Raw genomic sequence first — 26,777 nt, forward strand, 5'->3', positions numbered from 1 at the left:
AGCTTCGATCCTTTTGTGATGCAAAAAGATAACAATGTTCAGATGTCCCTCCATCGTTGACTCAATTATATCCGACTAAGCCCTGCGGAAGGATTCCGTTTAAAGATATTTTAAAGAAAATAGTGAAAAAGAATTATTAATTAGTATTTTGTGAAAAAATACATTTGTTTTGGATTTTTTAAATAAATAAATATTTAACAGGATAACGCGATCCCACCCGTTTACTCCACGCTGCTCGTAGCTGACGAACTTGTGCTCGAATGGCCGCGACGATCGCGAGGGGCGGCGCCGGGCTCTTCATCTCCGCCTTCAACGCCCGCCTAGCCGGAAAAAAGAGGATTTCCAGCGCCTCCGGCTTCCTCTCTATCCTTCGTTCCCATGGCAGTGCCACTAATCGTTACTCCTTCCTCCGTTCCTCGCCCGCTGCAAGTGCAAGAGCATACTCTTCGGAGCCACCCCAATCGGTGGTCGGTGAGGTTGAATCCTCAACAGTGGAGGAGGGAGATCCTCCTATTGACCCGCTGCGAGAGGCTGCAGATACTCTTGACATTCGGGTTGGGCGCATCCTCAAAGCGTGGAGGCACCCCGAGGCCGATTCCTTGTATGTGGAGGAAGTGGACGTCGGTGAGTCCGAACCGAGGACCATCTGTAGTGGTCTCGTCAACTACATTCCGTTGGAGCAGCTCCAGGTTTCGTTTTTTTTCCTATTTAAACCCTTGTTCTACAATCCATTATTACCTGTCATGTACTGTGTTTGTTTAAATGCTCATATGAGTTATATTTCTAACAATCACGAGAGTGCAGTGTTTTTTCAAAAAAAAAAGTCTTCCTTTTATGTGTAAAAACAGATTATTTGATTTTAATTTTCTATTAGGTCTCAGTAAACCAAGAGTCTTTCTTCCCGTGGTTATTCCTCCATTTTTGATGAAACATTAATTTTTATGTGGATAAAGCCGATTTTTTTAAGACTCTCTTATACAATGATATCCGAAGAAGTGAACACTAAATTGTTTTGAATTTGGACCATCTTGCTCAAATTCTTATGGCATTCTACACTACTGAATAAGAGATTTTTGTGGTTTCATTTTAGCTATTACTCTTAGATTTCTTAGCTAGATTTGTTAGTGCAGGATAACACTCAAAGTTATCTTTATAAAATGTAATTTTCAGTTTTACAGGAACTAACATAATTATCATATTATTTAGCAGGACACCAAAGTAGTTGTCCTTGCTAACCTGAAGCCTAGAAACATGCGGGGTATCAAATCGAATGGAATGCTTATGGCAGCTTCTGATGAACCTCATGAAAACGTCGAGCTTCTCATACCCCCAGAAGGTTCAATTCCTGGTGAAAGAATTTGGTTTGGCTCTGAGGAGGACAAAGATAAGCAACCTGATGCTGCTAGTCCTAATCAGGTAAGCACCTTTGAAATTTAAATTTCTAAACTTCTCATATATGCATTTATTTATTTGTTAGCTTTTTAACATCAAATCATGTTGGAGTATTGTGGTCAAAGCGTGTCTGCCATTATTGTATTATTATAGTAAAACCAGTAAGTTATTATCTCTCAAATTGTATAGAAAAATTGATGCAATACAAAATACCACACCACAAAATAAATTCCAACAACCCAATTCACTGAAGAAGGAAAATTAGTAAAATGAAAGATCATCTAATACATGAGATCCTAATTGCTTTTGTGGACTTGAAGTCAGGTAAAATCATCAAACATGGCCAATCTTTTCTCTAAAAAATATAATCAACTTCTAAAAGACCCAATTTATCTCTAAAAACTATGACAAATTTTTCACAACTCTTAGAAATTCTAAAAAAATATTTTTAAATTCTATTTTTTTTTAAAAAATAATCTAATTTGAGCCTCAAATTTTGAATTGTGTCATTCTCCTGATTAAGGAGAATTTACTCTAAACAATTTGTCAGCCCTTTTCTTTAATTGTTATTTCTAAGCAGTGTTGTAAATGACAGTAGGTGTGGCAGGGCGGGGCAGTAAATGACCGCCTACTGCCTCTACCTAAGCAGTTGAATTTTTTATTATTTTTTTATATATAATATTATAAATAGTTATTATTCTTTATGATGTTTTTGCATAAATAAGTTTCATACAATATAATTTATATAAAGTATAAATAAATATATAAATGCAACTAACAAGATAATTAATAAAAATTCATCATCATATTGATACTAAAAAAGTAATATCGTTACTTTTACCAAAAGTTAGAACATATAATACTTTCGCTTCAATTCCATTTGATTGTTTTTCATTTTCCGCCATTAATCTTCAATAATTAAATAAATGATAAAAAACTAGAACAAAGATTTACTAGAAACATGATTTAAAATTTTGAATTGTGCTGAGGTTTCGGTCTCAGATCAGAACGATACAGTATTCGTACTGTGTCATATTGTGTCAATATAGTTTCGGTATTTTTAAAATATAAAATATATTAACTAAAAAAAAATTAATCTAAATATTTAAAAATAAAAATAATATATATATATATATATATATATAGAGCTAGGAGTTCATTAAAATTATTAACCTAAAGTTATTTGATTAAACCCTAAGTTAAAAACCTAACTTCGGCCCTCTTACCACTGTTTTGGCCCATGCGATTAGGATCGGGCGACACGTCCGTCGCACGTCGCTGGGCTCGGGTGACGCTTCGGGCCATCGTCGGGCTCGAGTGACGCTTTAGGGCTCGTCGTAGGGCTCAGGTGATGAGTTTGGACCCATCGCCCGCCCTAAGCAACGCATCCGGATGCGTCGTGGCACGCCGGCACCCGAGGCGTACTTGTGTTAGTCCATGGGCTGAACGACTGTACGTATATGGGGAAAAGACTATGGCTCGAGATTTCAATCAATGACTAGAAATATAGAAAAACTGACCTAGTGGTGACAACAACGGTGGTGGTTCCAGGCGGAAGGAGGTGAGTTGTGAGTGACTTGGGTTGTGGAGTTATTTATGTTTTTAAAGGGAGTAGGGTTTTTTAAATTTTGTTGTCCCACCGCCTCGTGCACTGCCTCACCTGCCCACCAATCTTGTCTCATCTTTGACCGCCTAAAGTATCGCTAAGGCAAAGGCAGTGTGGTTGAACACTGTTTCCATGCATAACTTGTGGTAGAATAGTTTAGAGTATGACTTCTTCAGTATCTTTTCTTGGATGACCTCTCCAATGAGTGAGAAAGTGATGGATCTTTATCTTTGCTTTGTTTCTGGGAAAAATCAATCTTGTTATTATCTTCTTTTGACGCCCTTTCCTGTTATGAAATAGTTGCATCGTCCTTATCCTGATCCCTGTGAGTCAAATCTAATTTTAGTTTTACTTCTTTCTGACCACCCCAAATGTTGTGACTAATCTAAAGGTGGATAACCTCTATGTGGTTCTCTTGTGTCAAAATCAACTTGCAGAGATGGAGGCTCAAATGTCTTCCAATAGTTTATTTTACTCTATAATTTGAAAGTTCATCTAATGTTTATATAAGTTGGTAAATTAAAAGTATTAAAATTATTTTTTCTCATGATAATAAATTATCATCCTTGTCACCTTGTTGGTCATTGTGAGTAGTGCAGACACAACTAGCGACATCCCCTTATTGTATATCTGCTCCCAATGACATACCTCTAGCATCTCCTCTTACCTTGAAAACTCTGATTAGGTCAGCTATCTACGTCAAAGCAAAGCACCATTTTATAGGGTGATTGTGGCTCACTTGTCATTTTCTTGTTTCTTTTTTTTTTCAAACTTACACAGACTCTTTCCTTGAGCCGAGTTCGATACCAATCAAACAATGAAGCATCTCTTCTACCCCCAAAAAGTGTCACTTCCTCCCAACCCAGGCCATTGTTCCAACCTCAATAAACTTCTCTAGCATATCTGGCATGGAACAACTAAATTGCTTATCTATGAATAGTTTTCAAAATCCGCAGATCTTGATCTAGTTGAGGCCGATCTGAACTGGATTAAAAAATCTACCATGATTGAAATTGAAGACAAATTGGTAAAACGATCGATGATTCTAAACAAAATCAATCTCCTTCTTGTCTGTAATAATAAAGTGAAAGATGCACAAGAGATGGGATTGAAACAGAACAAAGTCAGATATTAAACAGGTGTTTTGATAACGATAGGGGTGTTTTAATGATCAGAAAGAGCTCATCCTGGTGTTTTAATAGTTAGGCTATTAAAAATCATTATGATTTGATATGAGAAAGAGGAAAATTTTTTAACAAACAGTTATAGTAATACAAAAATATAAAAAGAATATATTTATATATATATAAAGAATATTGGTGTACTCAAAATAATTTTCAAACATGATAACTAATTTGTGAAGTAAAAACAAGATATAAAAAACATATTACCAAAAAGACAAATATGTTGAATAGAGTTGTCAAACAGACCGGCCCATGGCAGGTGGGCTGACCTATAATCAAGAGGCATAGTCGGCTATATTAGTATTAGCCCTAGTACCAGTTATGAGATGATTGACAAGGACACTTTTTTTATCATATTTTACTTATTACTAAAAGACAAAGTTAGTTATTATATTTACTTCAGTTCAGTGCTGAATGAATAAATATAATAATATCCTCATGTCACGCCCTAGAAGAGTCCCTGTCGGTGAAATTTCGGTAACATCTTCCCTATACCGGTGACAATCTGAAACTTGAATACACAACCCTCAGGGTCTCTCAATCCTCGGGCAACACAACCGGAACATATACAATAAAATATGTAAACATTCTACGCAGTTTATAAATAATCAGCTTCCGGCTGACTACACAACAAATCACAACCACGCAGTTTAATATAAAACCTACTCTACTACAATGAGGAAAACACCATCCACAACGAAAAAAATCGCAGCGGAAAACATAGGCAGAGTACCAAAACTTGATATAAAATACACGAGTTCAATAACTACACATCACAAATCTGTAGTCACAAAACAAGGAAACCCATCCGAAATAGAAAACCATCTCGACACGAAGTGAGGACTAGCAACTGGAATCTCCTGACGGCTTCAACCTGAAAAAGGAATAAATCAACGGAGTGAGTTCAAGAACTCAACGGGTATCGAGCAGACATGCATAGCAAGATATATCTATCAGTAATAATCATGCAGTACAGTCTCCCGATCTATAACAGGAAATGCGAAAATTGAACAAGTGGAGAAGCTGTATTCACCAGGACCTCCTATCCGGATATAAGGGTCGTCAGACCAAATACCTCATGTCTCCTGTATGCATGTCAATCATATACAACCACAAAAAATGCAGCATCCAAAATGCAGCAATCACAAGCAATAAATGCAATCCATGCATATGATGCAAATGACATTATCACCCCTGACGCCAGTCAGCCACTTCACACGCGATAGTGAGGTTGAGTGGGTAGGGCTATGACAACTGTGTACTCTGTCATCACTACTTTTGAGTGACCAAGTGGACAGGATGCTGTCGGAGTACACCTATCCTCCTACCCCAAACATAGTGGGGGAGCCTAAGCTCTCATCTCCCTGTATCATAGTCAAGAGGAGGGATCCCTGTCCGCTACTACGCTACAGTCATCGCTACCCATGAGCGGACCAGCGGAGCCTGACAGAACAAACTGCACACACCTTGCCTGATATACCACTAACCCATGAGTGGTTATGTGCGTAGATCATATAACTGGCGATGTGCTTAACAACAATGGGACCGACAATCGCTCAGCATGCAATCATGCAATATGGTGCATGACACTAAGCATGTAACTCCTGAAAATAACAACCTCCATATAATGTGTACCAAAAGTAAAACCAAGTCCATAACAATGACCTAGGTACCATAAATCTAGGTACACATGCCAAGTAATAAATCAAGGTACACATGCCAGGTAATAAATTAGGTACACATGCCAAGTATATCTAGTAACTAGACTTGTATCCGATAATGCATTGTATGTCACTATCTAAGTACACATGGCAAAAATCAAGAGGACATAAGCATAAATGCATAACAGATAGCAATATGGACAACTACGAGTATCAAGTAGTAACATACCAAACATATATAAACATAACTATTACTACTAACTATACCGAACTACGCATATCAAAATGACAATATCAAAAGAGATAAGTTAAGGTACTCGCCTCAAAACGAAGATCGTATCAGATAGATCCCACGTCGAGACGCTCGTCGTAACTTAAAGTCCTGTAATGACAAGCATAAAATCAATCCACTCTCATGAGTATCCAATGACTAAATCAAATTCCTAATTCAATTAGGAAACCCTTATTATTAATCAACCTTAACTGATCATCGATTAACTCATCCACCCCATTTGATTAAATTAGGTATAGCTAAATCTTAACCCTTCTATAACACATTAGACTAGGCTAAGCTTGAATCATCCACTTGGATCAATCATACCTAATCTTTCCTAGCTTCAATTCCAGGTGCAAGCTACAGTAAGGATCAAATTCTCTACACTTTACCTCAATACGAAGTTGCCCCTGTTGACCCACGGCCAGGAAATGGTGCTGCTGGAAATTTCAGCCGAAAGCACTTGCTGCCAGAGATTCGTGGCCGACGCTACACAGATGCCACTGCCAGGAACATCTATCTCAGTTAGGCAACATCCTCTATTGAAATTGAAACCTAACTCTCTACGAATCTAGAATCCAAAAGCCGAAATGCCTTACCCAATCTTAGAATCGGCAATTCCCTCTCCGATGGAGCTTAGGTCACGCGGCTGTTGAAATCGGCGAAGAGAGGCTTGACGGTGATAGCTCGGTATCTGACCAATAGGATGAAGTAACCTTCTGGAAGCCGATCACAACCTACTCCAGCCAAGCTCTTGGCCGAAGATGACTTGTCTGGAGCGGCGATTCAGAGAGTTAGGGCACGGATCGGCGGTGTGAGGCGAGGAGAAACCGAGAGCATCGATAGAGGAAAGTAACAACATATCTCTCACGACTAGTGGCGTCAAGGGCTGGCAGCATTAGCGATCGGAAGGCTCGCAGCTGTCAGCGTCGAAGAAGATCAGGGCGAAGAAGGGAATTGGGCTGTCGGCGAGAGAAAAGGGACGAGGCAAGGTAGAGGACTTGAGGCTCTTCCTTGGCCGATGGCTTTTGTATGCAGGGAGAAGAAGCGTCACGAGGTGGCGACGGGAAGACGAAGAGGAGGTCGGCGTCGGGTTGGGGGAGAATCGGGAGAAGAGGAGAAGAGAAGGGGATCGGGAGGAGAGGGATTCAGCGCATGGGGAGAAAAAAAACAACTTAGGCATTTTAATTAACCCCTAGGTTAAATTCCTCAATCAACTCCCATCTTTGGGTATTCTAAACAGGCTTTTCCTAAGCCTATAAATGCATCCCCTTAAACCCGTCATACGAGCTCCGAAAAATTTCCAGAAAATTTCTAAAAATTTCCAAAAATTCCAATAAGATTATTTCTCAAATAACCTTATTATTTAATTATTATTTGAGTACCGTATTTTACACCTCGAGTAGAAGGTTCTAATTTACAACATATCAATTAGTTGAATTGATAGTGAGATATTGTTGATATATAGAATACTACTCTTAACTATTCCTAGTCAAGCATTAATATACAAGGACAATATTAATATGTTGAGACTAGTATGTAGGTTAACAGATGACTTAATCTCACAAGTCATACATATGAGATATCAGCTTGACACATGAATATATATTAGAGAATATGTACTGAATGACCCGCCATGAGATGTTTCATGGATCGTTATATCAGTATCATAAACATTCTGATTATTAGTATGAATAGTCCTTAGACCTGAAGTCATTACGGTTCCCTACATAAGGAGTTGTGTACTTTGGTATCGACAAACGTCACCTATAATAAGGTGGACTATAAAGTCTATCACGGGATATGCAATAAGTTATGTGGAGGGATGTGAGTGATGTAGATGAGATCTATCCCTTCCATATGACGAAAGCAATATCTGTGGGTTCTGTAGGATACAAGAATACATGACCATGCCCAAATGAGTCAATATGCGATATTGAGCTTATTTGATTAAGTATGTATACTTAAAGATTAAGAAATACAAAAATTGATAAGAGGGCTATGCTTCATTGATCAATCTAGATATCAAGGAAAGAAAGATTGAGTCATATAAGATAATAGACATGGAAAGGTTAAATCGAATCTCTACATTCTCGCCACGTGGGTAATAATGATGCCTTGCTAGATACTACTCATTGTTTATGTATTTAAAATAGTTTTAGAGACATTGTCAACGTTACGAGAACCTATTGGGCCACACACAAAGAATAAGTTGATTTGAAGATAGATTCATATGATGGATCATTGGATTAAGTGTAATCTGAATTAGACTCATTGAGTTAGACTCAATTAGATCTAACATTGGATTGAGTCCAATTCGAATTGGACTCCTTGAGTCAATTTGGATTTATGATGATTAATGAGTTAGACTCATTGAGTGACTTGATGAATTTGAATTCATCAAAAAAGAGAAGTGTTCAATTTAGAATTGATCATGTATTGGATGAAGAGCAAAAGATTAATTTTGAATTGATCATGCATTGGATGAAGACAAATATTAATGTCAATTAAGGCAATTGACATTAAGGCAATTTCATTAATGAGTACTGATCCTGTCCAATAGTTGAGGTGATGGAAGCTGGGGATGTGACGTTCCGGTTGACCGTGTGTTGACTCCTCGCGACCCTGCAACTACAACTGCGTTAGTGCCGAGCCAGGGAAGGGGTCCCGACGATGGCCCTCCGACGCTCAAGTCAGTCACCGAGAATGTGTGGAAGCAAAGCAAAGTAGCGAATAGTAGCAGCAACAGTAAATTATCACATATCTCTGTTCAAGCTTAGACCCCCCTTTATATAGGGCTCCTGTAGCGCGTTTGCGCGCTTCCCAAGGCGTGCATGCTTCTCGAATCTTTCCCTGAAAAGATATATCAGTAAAGTGTCATTGACACAATATCTTAACGAGCCGAGCATATTTCTGAAGTGATAGTGGAAGCTTCTGCCGTACGATCTTCTGTCTGAATCGGCCGCCGACCATGCCGCCTGTCAGTGGCGCATGCTCCCAAAAAGATAATGTCCAGCTAGCGGTGTCTTTTACTGGACCGAGCGGGATAGCCGCTCGAAGGATAACCACTCGGCTCGGGTTCTTACTTTCTGCTCGGATGAGTATATTATCTGGCTGAGTGGGAAAGTCGCTCGGCCGTCCTTTTGTTTGTGTAGCTTGGTCGTACATTCTCTCCGTTCTTATAGCTCTAAATAAGGTCGAGCGGGGAAGCCGCTCGACGTGCCTTTGTAGATACCTAGCCGTTTTTCTGAGCGTCGGAAGCTCGGAATCTCGCCGATCTCTTATGATGTCGGATCGGGTCTTCCTTATCCTAATCGGGTGAGCGTGCTACCCGCTCGGCCAGTGGTATAGGGTCGTTTGACCACCTTGACTCTGACCTCCACCATGGCAGCGGGGTGGAACCCCCCTCCCCCCCATTTATCACCGCATCAAGTACAAAAGGGGTTTTGATTCATTTCATGAAAGGAATGTGTTCTTTCTCTTCTTCTTTTTCCACTCTTGGCCGAAATCTTCCTAGTGGTTGCTAGCACAATCTTCCGTTGATTTTCTTCTCCACTTCGTGAGATGGACGAAAGACTTGTTCGTGTGGATACCGAAAGAGGTACAGACACGTGATCGTGCTGAGATCCTAGCTGTCGGGAGTTTGTGTTCACGCACCAAAAGTATAACTCCCTTCATGAAACTTATTATGTGGTTTTCCTTCGCATGAATCTTCTGGAAAGGAACTAGTTTTTCGGTTGTACTTTCTGCATGTTTAGCGCTCTAGTTCCCTACAGGCTAGTCACAGAGAAGAGAAAAGAATTGGGGCTTTGAGTCTTGAGAGAAAAGACATAAAGAATAGTTGAACATAACAGGGACTTTGACTGGATCTGAACGAAAAAAGTAGAACTTGGCTGACCAACTCAAGCGTTAATTGGTCAAACTCTACAAACAAATAGGCAAAAGGTCGTGCAAACACTAACCGTACAACACAAATGTATAAAAAGGAAAGGAAATTTGAAGGATAGGAAGCATAAAATTCACCTCAAATAGGAGCTTTGAAATCAGGTGGGATTCAAGTGGATAGGGCTGGTCTCTCGGGAGAATTTCTCAGTAGGCGATTCATTGGAGATAGGAAGGTGAGGTGGATGGAGTTTGACGAGAGAAGGGCTTTCTTTTCATTTGAGTTTGAGAAAATTCGGAACTATCTTAGTTGAGACAGCTTCGTGTCTTTGACTTGTTTGAGTTGTCCATTGGAAATTTTTTTCTTAACCTGTAAACCAACCCATCCCACCACGGGCCAGACGGGACAGCAACCCATGTAGGTTAGCCCGTTTAGGCTCACTTTTAAATGGGTTGATAAAATTTCAATCCAACTCGCTTAAATTATATGGCGGATTGGCCAATCCGATAGGCTAAATCCAAATTGACAACTCCAATGTTGAAGACAATAATTTTTGAATTTTCTATATAAATATTTTTGAATTTTATTAAGTTTCTCCCCATATTTTCAAGCTTCATTTTCCTTTGGCAACTTAGGTTTGTGAGGGTGTGAAGGAAGGATATTTTCCTATGTTACCATCAGATGTGATGACTTGCACTCTATTCTGTGTCATAAACCAGACATGATCAGTGTCTATACTCAAATCAAACTCGAGGATTGTTAGTTTTCTATATTGTTCCAACATTGTTGTTTTGTTCAATAATAAATGATTTTAGCCAATTATTTCCTTTTCAATAATTAGAATTTTAAGTGGAAAATTTCTGTTGTTCCAAACATGGAATCTCCTTGAAGTTTTCCATTTCCATGAATTCTATTTTCCAAAAATGCTTATATTTTACTCACATGCTCTAACGAATCTAATGCAGATGACTGCCTAAATTTCCCTGTAAATTTCCACTTTTCTGTCAAGATTTTCTTATGTCCGGCTACTTATTTGGGATGAAACCGTTGTGTTGATGTGCGATTCTTTACCACAGCTATCCTAATTTATGAGTTCATATACTTCACTCTCAAAAAGCTATCGAGATTTCATTTATGCTTTGCACCTTATTTTTGGATCAGTATTTAAACTGTCAACTGATTTAACCATAGCAGCCAAATTAGCCTTCCTCGCCCAAATAATTTCAACTACGTTGGAATCTTTTAGCATGACCCTAATAACTATGCTCTGCTAATGTATTTGTCTCTGTTAAATTAATGGAAAAATGGAATGCTTATCTTGGGCAACTTCTTGATCATCGTTTGACATGCCACAGGTCCAAAAGAAAAAGATATGGGAGGCTGTTCAGCCGCACCTAAAAACAACAAACGATTGCTTGGCTGTTTTAGCTGCGAACCCTATGAGAACATCTGCGGGCGTGGTTGCATGCAAGAGTCTAAAGAATGCACGAATATCATGACCTTGTTCCAGCCTCGGAATCCATCCATCGATGAGTATGTGGTTATTTAGTTCCTTGAGTTCGATTTGCACCAAGAATGTTCTGTATTCGTTCTTTTGCTGGCAAGTCTGCAACTATGATGATGCATTAAGAATCACTGAAGAATGATACTCTCGTGACTAGGCGAAGCTATTATGATGATAACAATAATAATAATCATAACTTGCTGTCAACATCTGCGCATCAAGATATCATAGGGTTCTTCTTCTTATGACTTGCTCTTGGACTAGACGTACCCTGACCCTAGGAATAAGTTTATTCGTGTTTGGCTGGGTATGCCCTATATGTTGGCCTGTGGTATTTGACCTTGTTACGTTGGCTTATTCAAACTTTATTTTTAATTAAGAATTTACAAATTATTATAACTCATATCTGATAGTAGGTTTTCTTTGTTCGAGTTAAATATGGAATACTTGCACGGAATCAATTTTTGAGACAGATACACCTCTCTATTTCTTGCTTGCTTCATGTCCACGCACGCTGAAGCATGACTTCGACAGTTCAGTGGAAACATGAATAGTGAGCATCATTTGTCATGATGGGAATATGAGTCAGATTGTGGCTAATCTTTATGGGAGAAGTGTTCCTTACATCTGTATTTACCTGAGAAGCCGTACAGATAGCGGATTTATTATTATTATTATTATTTTTGAAAAAGTGTTTAGTTGAATCAACAACCATTAAAACGTTTTGGTAAAAATTAATTTGGGTTTAAGGAAACGGATCTAGTCCAACGACCAATTTCACCAGCTACCTTATAGAAACTCAGACCCATTAATATAAACATGAGTGTTAAAATTAGGGATGTAAACCAGTTAAATCAAGTCACACAATATTAGGCTCGAGTTCGAGCTTGAATCAAACTTTTATTACAAGGCTCGAGCTTAGTTCGTTTTGGAATTACCAAGCTCGCGAATCGTTCGAGCTTGACTCATTATTAGCTCGTTTATCATAGTTAACGAGTCTAATTCGTTAAGCGAGCTTAGGTTCGTTCTAGAGCTCGTCACTATAAGAAAAATAGGGATTAACGATGAATTTAGCGACGATCGATTAATTTCCATCGCTAATAGCGACGGACATAAAATACCCGTCGCTAATAAAACTTGCTCGTTTTAAGACGCGTTTTAAGTGAGTTCGAAAACTCATTTGAATAAATATTCAACAAACCTAACAACTAAAATAATATAAACTCAATATATCATTGAACATCTCAAAGTACTATATTAAACTTCCAAACTCAACACATCATTGAATATGTTCACGAGCCCTTTAATCGAGCCGAGTTCGAGGCCGAGTTCACGAGCCTATAAATTAACATGTTCTCGAGCCTTTAAAAGAGCCGAGCTCAAAGGCCTTTAAACGAGTCGAGCCCTTTAAACGAGTCGAGCCCGAGCTCATGAGTCTATAAACGAATATGTTCACGAGCTCACGAGTCAAATGTCCTTAAATAGAACTCTGAAATCAAGCTCAATTCAATAAGATAAATAAATGAATTCGAACAAATTTCTTATCCAATCGAATTCTAAATAATATGAACTATTTAATTCATTTACGTCCCTAGTTAAAATCGCGTTTCCATGTTTGGAGAAAAAAAAAGGACGGAGAGAGAGATTTGGAGAAAAATAATTCGTTGTTGACCATACCAGCTATAATTTATCCATAGGCAGGTTCAACTACCACAAAGAAAAATGTATTTGGATTATTAAATGGTTCAACAATTATTCCTTCTGCAGTGGCACGCTATGCTATTATTATTATTATTATTATTATTATTATTATTACGCTTTACATCCTGTAACAGCTAAATTAAGCTGCCTTTCGTTCTCTCGGTTATCATTGATTCTTGAATCTCAACTGGATCAGCATTCCAACTTTTTATATTTGATTCGTCGAGGTTGCTGTTGTGTGTTCTGTTATCATATCTCCGCTGAAGATCAAGATGGCGTGCCACTCGTTGCTGTCGCTGCTACGCATTGATTAGGTAAATTATCAAAATACTTCTCCAGTTTATTATATTTTATACAATATCATTTTTAAAACTGTATTATTATCAAAGAAAGAACCTTAAAATTGAAATATTCAATAAATTCTTATTTATTTTATCATCTGAAGAGGGACTTGAAAACGTCGAAACTCGTCGGGGGCATTTTTTTTTAAAAAAAACCTATTAATTAAGCTGAAAAAAAAGAAAGAATAAACTATCACCTCCCGTTGTATATTAATTCTTCGGTGATCTCCAACGTCCGGCTTTTAAGTCGTCGTTGCCGAGAGGGAGTACGAAGGAAGCGCTGGATTCAACTCGGTACGGCGGTGGCAGAGCAGCATCCGATTGCTGCGTTTCGTCTCTCTCCAGATGGCGGCGGTGGCGGAGAGCTTATTGAAGTCCGGTGAGGTCTCCGCCATGATCCGCCAAGGCTTCATCTCCTCACCTCGCCTGTCCCCGACCTCTTCTCCTCCGCCGACACCTCCACCTACTGTCTCGGGATCCTCCGCGGTCGCCTCCGTCCCTTCTCCACCGCCTCCTTCGTTCCCCGCGCCCAGGACCACCACACTCTTCGAGATGATTGCCCAGGAAGGCGGCCAACACCGTCCCCCTCTGCGGCCGAAGCAGCTCGACCTGCAAGAGAGAATTGCCGCGATCCTCTCTAGTAAAGGCCCCAGTGACGTGAAGCTCTCCGTAAGCTCCGGAAACGGGATGAGAATCCGGATGGCAGCGCACCGGCAGGTGCTGACGGCCCGGAGCCGTTTCTTTGCTGAGAAGCTGGTAGGGATATGTGTCAGACCGGGTAGCAGACCGGTTGTTGTGGAGATCTGCGAGTGCGATGACGCAGAGGTGTACGTGGAGGCGGTGGGGCTCATGTATTCCGACGATCTAAGGAGGATGCTGGCCGGAGAGAACGTCTCGAAGGTCCTTGGCTTGTTCCAGGTAAGTTTGATTAACTTAATTTTCTGCTCTGTTTCTCTAAATCTTTCACGTATAAGAATTCAAGTCCGTGCCCCTTTTTCTTCTTCACTTCGCAATCAACCAACATTCTAAGAGGAAATTTGCTCTTTTGGAAAACAAACCTAATTAATTGGAAATTGAAATATTAGCTTAAACTAAATGCACTGATACCTCCTTTTCTACTCTCCAGTTAATTGCTCGTCTTGGTTGGTGTAGATGAACAACGATTAACGCTTTCCTTTAAGGAAAATCACAATGCAACATTGCTCTGCATAGTGCAAGGTGTCATTTATTGCCCGTTTATTTTTGTGTGCCAAGTAATACCCATAACCCATATGAAATCCCAGTGGTTTCATCCACCGCCAAGTCCCTGCCAACTTACAGATGAATCTTGATGGTGGCACTCTGCGTTGTGTAGCAGCTTGATCGAAAGTTTAAGTAGCATGAGATCGTTTACTCCACATAACCTGAGTTTATCAACAGCTAGTAGGAGAAGAGGGTTAGTACGTGAAGACATGCGCTCGTCAGTGATGACAAACAAGCATGCTGAAGTATCTGAGAAAAACTGAAACACAAATGTGGAATCTGAGTGAATAGTTGATCAAGGCATTAGATCAAGGATTTTTTGTTGGAAAGGCAAAACTTGTTTGTGTAGTGAACCTTGACATGAGGCATCTTCAACAGTTGCGCATGTTTTGATATATTCTGATCAATCTGGATGATTTTCCACTTGAATGCAAGACTTGATCTAGACTACCCTGGGGTTCAGTTAATGGTTTTCTACGATGCTCCATTTAGGGCACCTTGTCTTTAGAGATAAAGAAGGGTGTGAGCTTTTAAATGTCATATGCCTACTTTTTTTTAATCATTTCCTATAGTTTTGGTGGATGGAGATGGAATTGTGAGAGCCAATTATCCTTTTACAAGGGAAAATCAAAATATATGTTGAATTATTAGATGCCACGAACTCAGTGGAGTCACTTATAGATCCTGTGACATTTTTTTTTTATGTGGGTCTTGATTCGACTTTAATGCAATAGACAGCTTTGTTAGGCAATTCTTCTTGCAATTTGAAGTGATCCAATAGAGGATGTCCTCCCAAGAAAGATGCCAATGCTAGTCCTTTCAAAACCAACCATCTAATTTAGGCACTATGAAACTGGAAGAGATGGGCTAGTAGTTAATGTTGAGTTTGTTCAACGTGGTGTTAATTTTGGTGCCTTTGAGACTAGTTCATTCAGAATTTAGCAATCATCGATCTTAAAGTGTGTAGTTGCTCCCCTTAAGCATAAATCACCCTCGCTCAATCCATCTTCATTAAAATTCTTCTAAGATATGATTAAATTGATGTTGTTCTATAACTAGCTCTAGCAAGGAAGAGCCCTTGGTCCATCAAATTAGCGTCAATGTACCTAAAGTTTGCCTGCTAGAGTGCACAAATCTAGTGGTTAGATTTTGTCTATAGGGAGAAAGAAGCTACTATATACTATAGAGAGGTGACTTTTTTTGGGAATTTCTTGATTCTAATTGAACTCAAGTAGGGATGACAATGGGTCAAGTACTTGGATTTTTAGGTATCACACAAACCTATACCTATTTTAATACCGATTTGGATGATAAACAAGCAGTGCACCTACTGATACCCAATTGAGATCGGTAAAATCCATAGATATATATGGGTAACCACATGGATGTTGAAGGGGGTCGGCAACTTCCGAGGATTCTCAATTATTGGGTACCATAACCATCTATATACATAAGTGATTCTTTTCCAATATTTTGTGCACCACGTCCTTTGAAAACTTCAAATCAATGACCCAGAAAATCCAATGGTCACTACCTTGGTTTGCTTGAAACTATTAGGGTATGCTAGTTTGCTTAGATCAGTTGATTGAGAGCCACTTGTGCAATCTATTAGTGAATCCTTTGTCTTGCACGGTGGCGTAGATGGAGAGCGATATTTTATATAAATCTAATATGCACTCTAATGAAATGATACATATATGTAAACTGCACTAACAAAGTGTCATATTGTGTCTATTATACACCTTATTGTGCCTTGTGTGCATTATACATGCCATGTGTGTGTGTGTCTTATGGGCACTATGTTTGCGGTCATTGTATATATGCGCTTATATGAGTTGCCATGCACTAGATCATCATGCATGTGTTGCACATGAATCTACTCATCTGGTTTACATATGACCTATATAATTCCACCACATGGCTCCTACAAAAACTCTTTTAAAAGTCATTTGTTATAGACATAACAATAATTAAATGACTATATCTCCCTCAAAAGATTGACATGAGACTAAAGTTTTGTACGAGTCCTCTTCTTCTATCTCTAATTTTTGTACGAGTCATCTTTTTCCATCTCTAATTCTTTGAAAACCATTTATGAAACTTTAAGTCTTGAAAAAAATATCCAGCAGTTTACCACCATTTTTCAAATGATTTTTTTGACAATATATTTTCAGACATTAGGCGAGCTTGTTTATCATTCATGTACCGATAAATGTTCCGCGGTTTAAGCTTTAGCAGGTAATCTTAATGGCATGAAATTTAAATTGCATAGTAGACAATTTGAACTGGCTTTGTTATGTCTAACTTGAGAGAACTCACAAAGGACAATTCCGTGCTCAAAGTACTACTCAACACTCTTATGGTTGTATGCCCATATTTGACTGTTAGGATCTTACACTTGAATCCTTTGGAGGATCACACTCTCGCATTCATATACTAAAGGTGTGTTTTCTACAAGGGAAGGAAACATAGATACAGATAAGGTGAGATAAAGATTTCTCTAGTGGCACTTTCACTCCGTTTCTTTTGGCTGAAAATGAGAGGGAAAGAAAAGGCTAGTGAAAATTTTCCCTAGGTTTTCTCTAATTGCTTTTGATTTGGATGATAAACTAGTTTCACTTACAATGAAATTCAAATCCAGACTTTAAAACTTTAAAATTGTTTTCTTTTGTAATATATTTTTATTTATTTGTTTATCTTTTAACAAATAAAGTTTTGAAATTTAAAATTTATCTCCTTTTCATACCCTCAAAGAAACCAAAACGAGGGAAATATTTTTTCTATAAGTTTTTTCTCTACCCTTTTTTATTCCTATCTATTTCCTTCACTCGTAGGAAACAATTTTAAAAATATTTACTATAGGTAGCCTTTGGTTAGCAATAACTTACCCTTGGGATAATAACTTGGTGCTGAATTCACATTTTATATTTATATTATTGTTAGTTATTAAACTTAAAACATTGATGTTTTCATTGCTCTAGTAAGTTTCCATCATTTGACAAATTAGTTAGGAGGCTTTAGACACATCCCACATCTTTTGGATATTACTTCTTACAAGACCCTCTGTCAGCAAATCCACCAAAGTTTTGTTTAAAGAATAATAAAACATCCTGAATTAAGTGCACTGCATAGTTGAATAATTCTAGTTTTCCGAGTTAGGGGCTAAATGAGGCCTTACTTCCATATACGTTACAAAACAAAGTGTCTTATATAGGTGTTTTAATCAATATATGTAGACTTTTTATTGAATAAGTCCCTTAAACCATTCTGTTTCCATTTCTATGGTTAACGACTCCACAAATTCCAATCTCATGGTCTAATTCATAATAAACATGTGCTTCTTGGAGCCTAAAGACATGCCTCCTCACCAAGGTTGAAAATCCACTTACTAATGGGTGAAATGATCCTCGAGATTTGTTATCCAAGTTACATTTAGGTACTGTTATAGCAATGTTGGAAACCTGCCATGTACTATGCTGTAGTCCATTGTCCCTCCTATGCATTTTCTAACCCTATTGATTGCATTCAATAGATATGTCTTGTATATCCACTAACTTTTCCACTGTAGATATAATATTCAACCTTGTATCTCGTGGTATCCATCAAACAACTAATGAACTTGCATGCTTTTCTAATATATTATTTTTACCACTATATATTAGTAGTTTTCAGTGTTGAATCAATTGAAGTACTAAACTGTGCACAATCATAAAAATCATCTTTTTTAAGCGTTTACTCAATACAATAAGATTAATTCAATATGATATTATTTCTTTCTTAAGATAACAATGTTAACATAATTAGACAAAATATTATTTCTATCTTTTATGATCAAGTATGTCATTGACTTCTCTTAACTCATTTATGCTAACATTATTAGACAAAATAAATTTAGTTTCATTAATTTTTATCTAAAATAGTTTCTGAATTAAATATGCCATTGATATACAAGCATGCAGCAACTTCTTTCCTTCAAAAAAAAATTCTATTATAGATGCATTTATCAAATTTATTTATCCTAATATCATTTGATAATAAAACCATATTAAATTTATCCTGTCATTATTTACCACTTTGCTTAAAACTATAAAGAGAGCTTGCTTTCTTTATAACTTGTGTTCTTTTACTAACACATGAAATCTTTTGGTTGAACCATGTAAATATTATGTTTTAAATCATCAATTAGGGATGTTGCTCTTTATGTCTATTTATGTCATGGATCGGAGATGGAATAAGGCAAGTTAGGGTTTTTAGGAGGATGGAAGCTCCAACTAATGAGATAGAATGAAAAAATGGGAAATTATGGAGCATGTATATATAGTGGAAGATCAGGATGATTTCGTTTGGTACTAATGTGAATCTAACAGCCGATTTTGATTTGGGAAAGCACGCAATCCATGTGCTTTGTTGTGATTGGTGGAGGAGCTATCGATGAGGATTGTTGAACTTGATTTCGGTTGGGAGGATTTTGATTGGTTAGGAGGGTTTGAACAGTTTAAATACCCATAATTTATTAAACCATTCTTTTTATATCTAATTTTCCTACTTTTTAATGTCTATGTGGCCACTAACAATTTTGTCAAAAATTATTTATGAACCTAAGGTCTCAAATTGGATCGTATCACACTCCTTTGCATTCTTTAAGCTGCCTTTATTCTTCTCATGCACAAATTCACTTAATCTAACACCTCTATGCTTATAAATAATAATTTTTTACTCAATAATCATTAATAGATTTAAAAAATTTTAGTTGAGTCTGTTAACCTCTTTTATATTCTTTAATTTGCTTATTTTTTTTAGACCTTCAAATACATTAATGACTTTTTTTATTCAAATGATACTTTTTACTCCAAAGACATTGATGAATTTGAAGGTTTTAAATTGAGTCTTATTGTGTTTCTATGCCCTTGCATTCTCCCTATTCTCCCAATGCTCATTTTTTTTACTTTTGAAGTCCTTTATGTTCGTCAATTTTTTTTTTTTCAAAAGTCGTTGATGGACCTCAAGATCTTAAATTAAGTCTCATTGATCATCATTGCATTCTTTACCTTCCCCTTGTTATGAATGAACCTCTGTACCTGTTAATAACTTTTTATTTAAAAAAAATAAATGAATCTAAGTTCTACAATTGAGTTCCACTAGGCATCAGTATAATTTCTTAGTCTGAAATTTCCATGCTCATCAATAAGTTGATGAGCTTAGGCATCTCTAATAGGAGGTTTTTAAAGAGGTGTGTCAAACAAAAAAAGCTGAAGAAAAAGTTCTAACCATTGTGTATGCAAAGTTTGAGATTTGTATTTTAAAAAACTTTTATTTAAATTTAATTTTTATCCAAGAGATAAAGATCATAAAGATCTTGATTTAGCAATGATCACATGGTTAAGGTGATTCTATTAGATAAAGAAATGAGTATTTTAAGATATTGTTATAAGAATTATGGGTATTTTGGGGATTTAAAAGATCGATCATATGACACTATTTTGTCTCTATCAAGCCCAGCCTTATATATATATATATATATACATATAGCAAAGTTTTACAAAGTTCCTACTAAAAATATTCACTATGTTCCGTCTCATAATTTCTCCTAATAGTTATATTAAGAGGAATGACTTATAGCCACGATTTATATAAATCGACGTTAAAACTACACAATAGGTGTAGTTCAAAACTAATTTAAAAAAATAGAGTAATAGAGTTGATTTATGGCAGCAGTTTACACAAATCATTATTGAAAGTATTTAATAGAAATCGTTTGTAAACTGTGCCTAGAAGTTCAAGCAATAAAATGTTTTACATCAACATTTTACACAAAACCACCGCAAAAATTATCTGATATGAGCAGTTCCAAATAGTTCCTAATAGTTATATTAATAGGAGTGGTTTATACATATTGACCCTGAAACTACACAATAGGTGTAGTTTCTAAATCAATTCTAAAATAATAGAGCAGTAAAAGCGGTTTATAGTAGCAGTTTACATAACACGTTGATGAAAGTATTCAATATGGGTGGTTTAAAGACTACTACTAAAAGTTAGAACAATAAAAACAGTTAGTAGTAGCATTTGACACAGACCACTACTAAAAACAGTTAGTAGTAGCATTTGACACAGACCACTACTAAAAGTACCCAATATAAGTAGTTTAAAGATTGCTTTTAATAGTTGTATCATTAAGAGAGGTTTACAATAGTGGTTTATGTAAATTGGCACTAAAACTATGTAATAAGTGTAGTTTGAAAACCAATTCTAAAACATTAGAGCAATAGAAACAGTTTATAGCAGTAATTTGCACAACACGTTGATAAAAGTATTCAATATGAGCGGTTTAAAAACTATACTTAGAAGTTTGACAAGAACCGCAGCTAAAAGTACCAATATTAGCAGTTTCAAAATTGCTTCTAATAGTTGTATCATTAAGAGTGGTTTAATCAAATCGGTGTTAAAGCTATTCACCAAGGGCAATTGTAAAATTATTCTGAAAAGATAAGGCAATAGAAATGCTTTAGTTCAAATTGATTCTGTTTGATTTTCAAGAGTAGTGTTAATAATACTTCTAATAAACCGCTCCTATACGTGTGTTTTTTTATTGTCTCCATCCTTTAACGTTTTGGTGAAGGCGCCCATCAAAATCTAAGGTACGATCAAAGGAATGCCCCAAGTGACTCGAGTGAAGATTAAAGAGAAGGTATGTAAGCGTGCAAGGATTTTGCTTGAGATTAAAGAGACTAAGAGGAGTAGGTGAGTACCTTTTCAAGCTGGAGAAATGACGCAAGAATAGCATAGCGAAGTCATCGAAAGACTGTATGGATCTTGACTTGGGAGTATTGAACCGTCTGGGAAGTCGAAATAATATTCTGCGTACCATTTCTTCCGTCGCTAGAATTAATTAACTCCTGATACTCGTTTGGATAAGCCATTCGCCATTGAATCCAAGTTAATCTTTCTGTTTCTCCCAGTAAATTTTCAATATAGTCGGCTTTGTCCTGCGTATCTGTAAATTTTGCAAGACCACTATATTTTTAGTAACTGCTTCCCATCTTAAGAAGACATCTTCTATCTTGTGTAATTGTGGTGGGAGTGTCAGAATTGCCCCTGTTTGCTGATGAGCTGTAGGTAAATTCCACCATTCATTCTGATCATTATGCTTGAACTTTGTCTTCACTGTATTGTCATCTGTATCAGTTTGTACCTCAGTAAGCATGCACAGAAATTGTCCTGAGTTTGAAGATTGTTGTGAGGAGGATGGCATGGCATCAAGTTCTGCTTGTAATTGTCTTCGATAATCTCTTGATGTTCGCAAGCACCTTCGTGTAATAGCAAGACTCCTTTCCATTGAAGGTGGTGCATCTACTAAATTCAGATATGCTTCTTCCTCATAATATCTATGTTGCTCAATTGCATATTGTCTAGCTTTCTTCTGTAATGCTAACAGTTGTTCTTCAGATAAAGGTTGATAGCCTGAAACTCGCTTGACTGGTTGATCAACCTCTTTTCCTTTTTGTGCTTGAATCTCAGGATAGGTTGTAACATAGTCATCATATCCGGCCGCATGCTCTTCATCACTGCAACAGTAATGACAACCTTGGCAAAAAGGATTAGCTTTGTTACTAGAACAAACCTGAGGTTCTTGAGGTGTTTGATTTCCGAAGCCAAATACAAGACCAGATGCAGTATTCTTAGTTGTGGATCCGAAACCAAATGCCCCTCTTTCTGTTGAGCCTAATAGCTCTACTTCCCTAACCATAGGTGAAGTAATCTGCTCTATAATCAGTTGAGCAATGCATTCCTGCTTGTTGAGAAATATATCATCATTAGTCGTGTTATAAGCCATCACTTTAACTTCTCCTCGATAGTCTGAGTCAATAACTCCTCCCATAATAATAATGCCCCTCATTGCTGCACTAGATCCGGGAGCTACTCTTGCATATGTGTTTTGTGGAATTTGAATGCATATTCCTGTTTGTAATAAAGATCTACCAAGAGCAGGTATATCTTGAGCATGAGTGATAGAAATATCATACCCTGCAGCTCCCGGTGTTCGCCTCACAGGAAGTTGTGCAAGTGAATGTATTCTTTTGACAAGTAATTCAGGACCTCTTTCTTCTTCCACAAGAACTGCAATTATATGGCTTGTTAACTCTTCCTCATCTGATTGTATCTCTTCATCCCTTGAGTTGAACTTGGGTGGAGATGATGAGGTCGCCACTTGATATTGATCAAACTGTAGTGAAACACTGCCATCAAGCATGTTTCTTGTGTTTACTTCTGTAGGCTGCATAGGTATATTAACAGTTGACTGTCTTATAACCCAGTTATGTCCTAAGACATCTCTGGTGTTATAACTTCTTCCAGGAAGTGCTCTTACACCATGGCTTGCCAAATAGTCTATCACATCTCGGCATCCCTTGCCTTGTGACCAAGTTAGGACCTGTTCTTTTGCAATCCACTTGTCGTTCCCCGGTCGCCTTATTACCACAAAACCTTTAGTTTGATAAATTCTAGAACTCTGTTATTCAAACACTATATCAGTTCATGTTTTCGCTATAACTGATCAACAGTTGCAATTCGCTAGACATGCCCTCGGAGTTCGCTATAACTGATCAACAGTTGCAATTCGCTAATCCGAATTTTAAAGAAAGATGTTCTTTATTGTTTTAAGAACAACATATAACAGAAAATATTACTATACCCAACCTTTCCCCTGTGAATACCCTGAGTAGGGTTTTACTCAGCCATAAGAACTTAGCTCTGATACCAAAATGGTTTGCGGAAACGCTTCTTTTCAAATAACTTAGATAATGTACCAAAGAGAAAGTACAGGACTAAATTACAAGAAAAGGAAATTAGAAAGCTTGAAATAGCTAAAGACTTACAAACTTAAGACTTCTCAGAGTAGAACTTGTACCGGAACTCGGTGTGCATTGTGGGCCTCATCATCACTCACGAGTATCCTTATCTGTTCCTCTTTCTTATCTCTTTACAAGCCATCATAACAGAGTTCAGAATGTGATAGACTATTTGGCAAGCCATGGTGTAAGAGCACTTCCTGGAAGAAGTTATAACACCAGAGATGTCTTAGGACATAACTGGGTTATAAGACAGTCAACTGTTAATATACCTATGCAGCCTACAGAAGTAAACACAAGAAACATGCTTGATGGCAGTGTTTCACTACAGTTTGATCAATATCAAGTGGCGACCTCATCATCTCCACCCAAGTTCAACTCAAGGGATGAAGAGATACAATCAGATGAGGAAGAGTTAACAAGCCATATAATTGCAGTTCTTGTGGAAGAAGAAAGAGGTCCTGAATTACTTGTCAAAAGAATACATTCACTTGCACAACTTCCTGTGAGGCGAACACCGGGAGCTGCAGGGTATGATATTTCTATCACTCATGCTCAAGATATACCTGCTCTTGGTAGATCTTTATTACAAACAGGAATATGCATTCAAATTCCACAAAACACATATGCAAGAGTAGCTCCCGGATCTAGTGCAGCAATGAGGGGCATTATTATTATGGGAGGAGTTATTGACTCAGACTATCGAGGAGAAGTTAAAGTGATGGCTTATAACACGACTAATGATGATATATTTCTCAACAAGCAGGAATGCATTGCTCAACTGATTATAGAGCAGATTACTTCACCTATGGTTAGGGAAGTAGAGCTATTAGGCTCAACAGAAAGAGGGGCATTTGGTTTCGGATCCACAACTAAGAATACTGCATCTGGTCTTGTATTTGGCTTCGGAAATCAAACACCTCAAGAACCTCAGGTTTGTTCTAGTAACAAAGCTAATCCTTTTTGCCAAGGTTGTCATTACTGTTGCAGTGATGAAGAGCATGCGGCCGGATATGATGACTATGTTACAACCTATCCTGAGATTCAAGCACAAAAAGGAAAAGAGGTTGATCAACCAGTCAAGCGAGTTTCAGGCTATCAACCTTTATCTGAAGAACAACTGTTAGCATTACAGAAGAAAGCTAGACAATATGCAATTGAGCAACATAGATATTATGAGGAAGAAGCATATCTGAATTTAGTAGATGCACCACCTTCAATGGAAAGGAGTCTTGCTATTACACGAAGGTGCTTGCGAACATCAAGAGATTATCGAAGACAATTACAAGCAGAACTTGATGCCATGCCATCCTCCTCACAACAATCTTCAAACTCAGGACAATTTCTGTGCATGCTTACTGAGGTACAAACTGATACAGATGACAATAATTATCTTGATTACCTGCAATATTTAGCATTGCAGGACATGACTTCTCAAGATCATTATTTTTCTAATGATGAATTTACCAATCCATTCGCGGAAGGTGATGGAGAAGTAGTAGAAGTAGTAGCTGCAGGCACTAGCAATAGTGATTTTTCAAATAATTGGGTTTCTGATTATCCACAATTACAGCAGCTGCAAGAACAAATCTATTCTCAAGCAGAATCCGCATATCGACCTCCCGCTGATACAACCATGAATCCTGTTGGATATCCGCCAAATCGAGCTCCTAAAGATGAACCCGTAAGTATAGCAGCCCCACCTACAGTGAAGACAAAGTTCAAGCATAATGATCAGAATGAATGGTGGAATTTACCTACAGCTCATCAGCAAACAGGGGCAATTCTGACACTCCCACCACAATTACACAAGATAGAAGATGTCTTCTTAAGATGGGAAGCAGTTACTAAAAATATAGTGGCCTTGCAAAATTTTACAGATACGCAGGACAAAGCCGACTATATTGAAAATTTACTGGGAGAAACAGAAAGATTAACTTGGATTCAATGGCGAATGACTTATCCAAACGAGTATCAGGAGTTAATTAATTCTAGCGACGGAAGAAATGGTACGCAGAATATTATTTCCCAAATAAGAAGAGTATTTTTACTTGAAGATCCGTTCCAGGGATCAACTGACATGCAGGATAGAGCATATAGAGATCTGGAAAGATTAAGCTGTCAACAGGTAAAAGATATTATTCCATTTCTGACTGATTATATGCATCTTGCTTCAAAGACAGGAAGATTGTTTACTGGACCAGAGTTATCTGAAAAATTCTGGCTTAAACTTCCTGGCGAATTGGGTCGCCGAATCAAAGCAGCATTTGAAGAAAAATATCAAGGCAATACTATGGGTGTCCATCCTAGAGTTATATTTACTTATAAATATCTAGAGGAGGAATGCAAGAAGGCGGCCTTTAGTAGATCTTTGAAAGATTTATCCTTCTGCAATCAAATGCCTATTCCTGGATATTATAAGGACCCAAAGAAGAAATATGGACTCAGAAAGTCCACCACTTACAAGGGCAAACCACATCAGACACATGCAAGGGTAGAGAAAAAGAAGCATCTACTGCGAAACAGGAAGTGCAAATGTTTCCTCTGTGGAGAAGAAGGCCATTTTGCACGAGATTGCCCTAAAGAATACAAAAATACAAAGAGAGTGGCTTTATTTGAAGGATTAGAAATCCCTGATGACTATGAGATATTGTCTGTACAAGAAGGAGATGAAATCTCCGATGCTATATTCAGTATATCTGAAGGGGAAGACCACCAGGTGAACACTGTTCTTAATCAAGAATTCCTATTTGTTTTTATAGAACAAACATATTCTTACATGATAGGAAAGACAGAAGGGTGACAACCTATGGTAAAGATACCAAAGGCTCAGCATGACTGTAATCATATATGGGAGATCAATGGAGAAATAGCTGCCTCGTACCAGAGATGTACGTGCTGTAAAAGGGAGACAATGCAGAAGCACCGAATGCACTGCAGTACTTGCCATATAACTTCATGTGGAATGTGCACAAGAAATTATTTTGACATGAGCATACCAATAGAAAGGTCAGTCCCAATCCCCTTTTCTCCAAATACATTGATGCAAGAACAGCAAAATTATATAGCATGGTCAGCAGCTGAGATTGAAAGATTAAAGCAAGAAATTGCCAGTACCAAACTACTAGCAGAAATTCAGA

At 37.6% G+C, this 26,777-nt stretch overlaps 2 protein-coding genes across 2 annotated transcripts in view; both read left to right on the forward strand.

The window, feature by feature from the left end:
- The first annotated feature begins 223 nt into the window (after nt 1-223).
- On the forward strand, nt 224-11,904 carry LOC122003698 (aminoacyl tRNA synthase complex-interacting multifunctional protein 1). The gene is made up of 3 exons (XM_042558764.1): nt 224-689; nt 1,210-1,416; nt 11,356-11,904. The coding sequence occupies exons 1-3, from the start codon at nt 261-263 to the stop codon at nt 11,497-11,499; spliced, it is 780 nt and encodes a 259-aa protein (XP_042414698.1). The 5' UTR covers nt 224-260; the 3' UTR covers nt 11,500-11,904.
- A 1,847-nt stretch (nt 11,905-13,751) lies between these two features.
- The window catches only part of LOC122005687 (BTB/POZ domain-containing protein At5g60050-like), a 30,157-nt gene continuing 17,131 nt past the window's right edge, over nt 13,752-26,777 (forward strand). Inside the window, exon 1 of the mRNA XM_042560809.1 lies at nt 13,752-14,464. Within this exon, the coding sequence (XP_042416743.1) occupies nt 13,892-14,464 (573 nt within the window). The 5' untranslated portion in view covers nt 13,752-13,891. The remainder of the gene's footprint in view (nt 14,465-26,777) is intronic.

This window comes from Zingiber officinale, chromosome 7B (genome assembly GCF_018446385.1).
Source record: "Zingiber officinale cultivar Zhangliang chromosome 7B, Zo_v1.1, whole genome shotgun sequence".
In the NCBI taxonomy this organism is placed as follows: Eukaryota; Viridiplantae; Streptophyta; class Magnoliopsida; order Zingiberales; family Zingiberaceae; genus Zingiber; species Zingiber officinale.

Excerpts from the sequence above, each read along its gene's own strand:
- LOC122003698 (XM_042558764.1), top strand. The coding sequence starts at position 261 with ATGGCCGCGACGATCGCGAGGGGCGGCGCCGGGCTCTTCATCTCCGCC. Across the intron at positions 690-1,209 it reads TTCCGTTGGAGCAGCTCCAG|GACACCAAAGTAGTTGTCCT; the intron begins GTTTCGTTTTTT and ends ATTATTTAGCAG. Across the intron at positions 1,417-11,355 it reads ATGCTGCTAGTCCTAATCAG|GTCCAAAAGAAAAAGATATG; the intron begins GTAAGCACCTTT and ends GACATGCCACAG.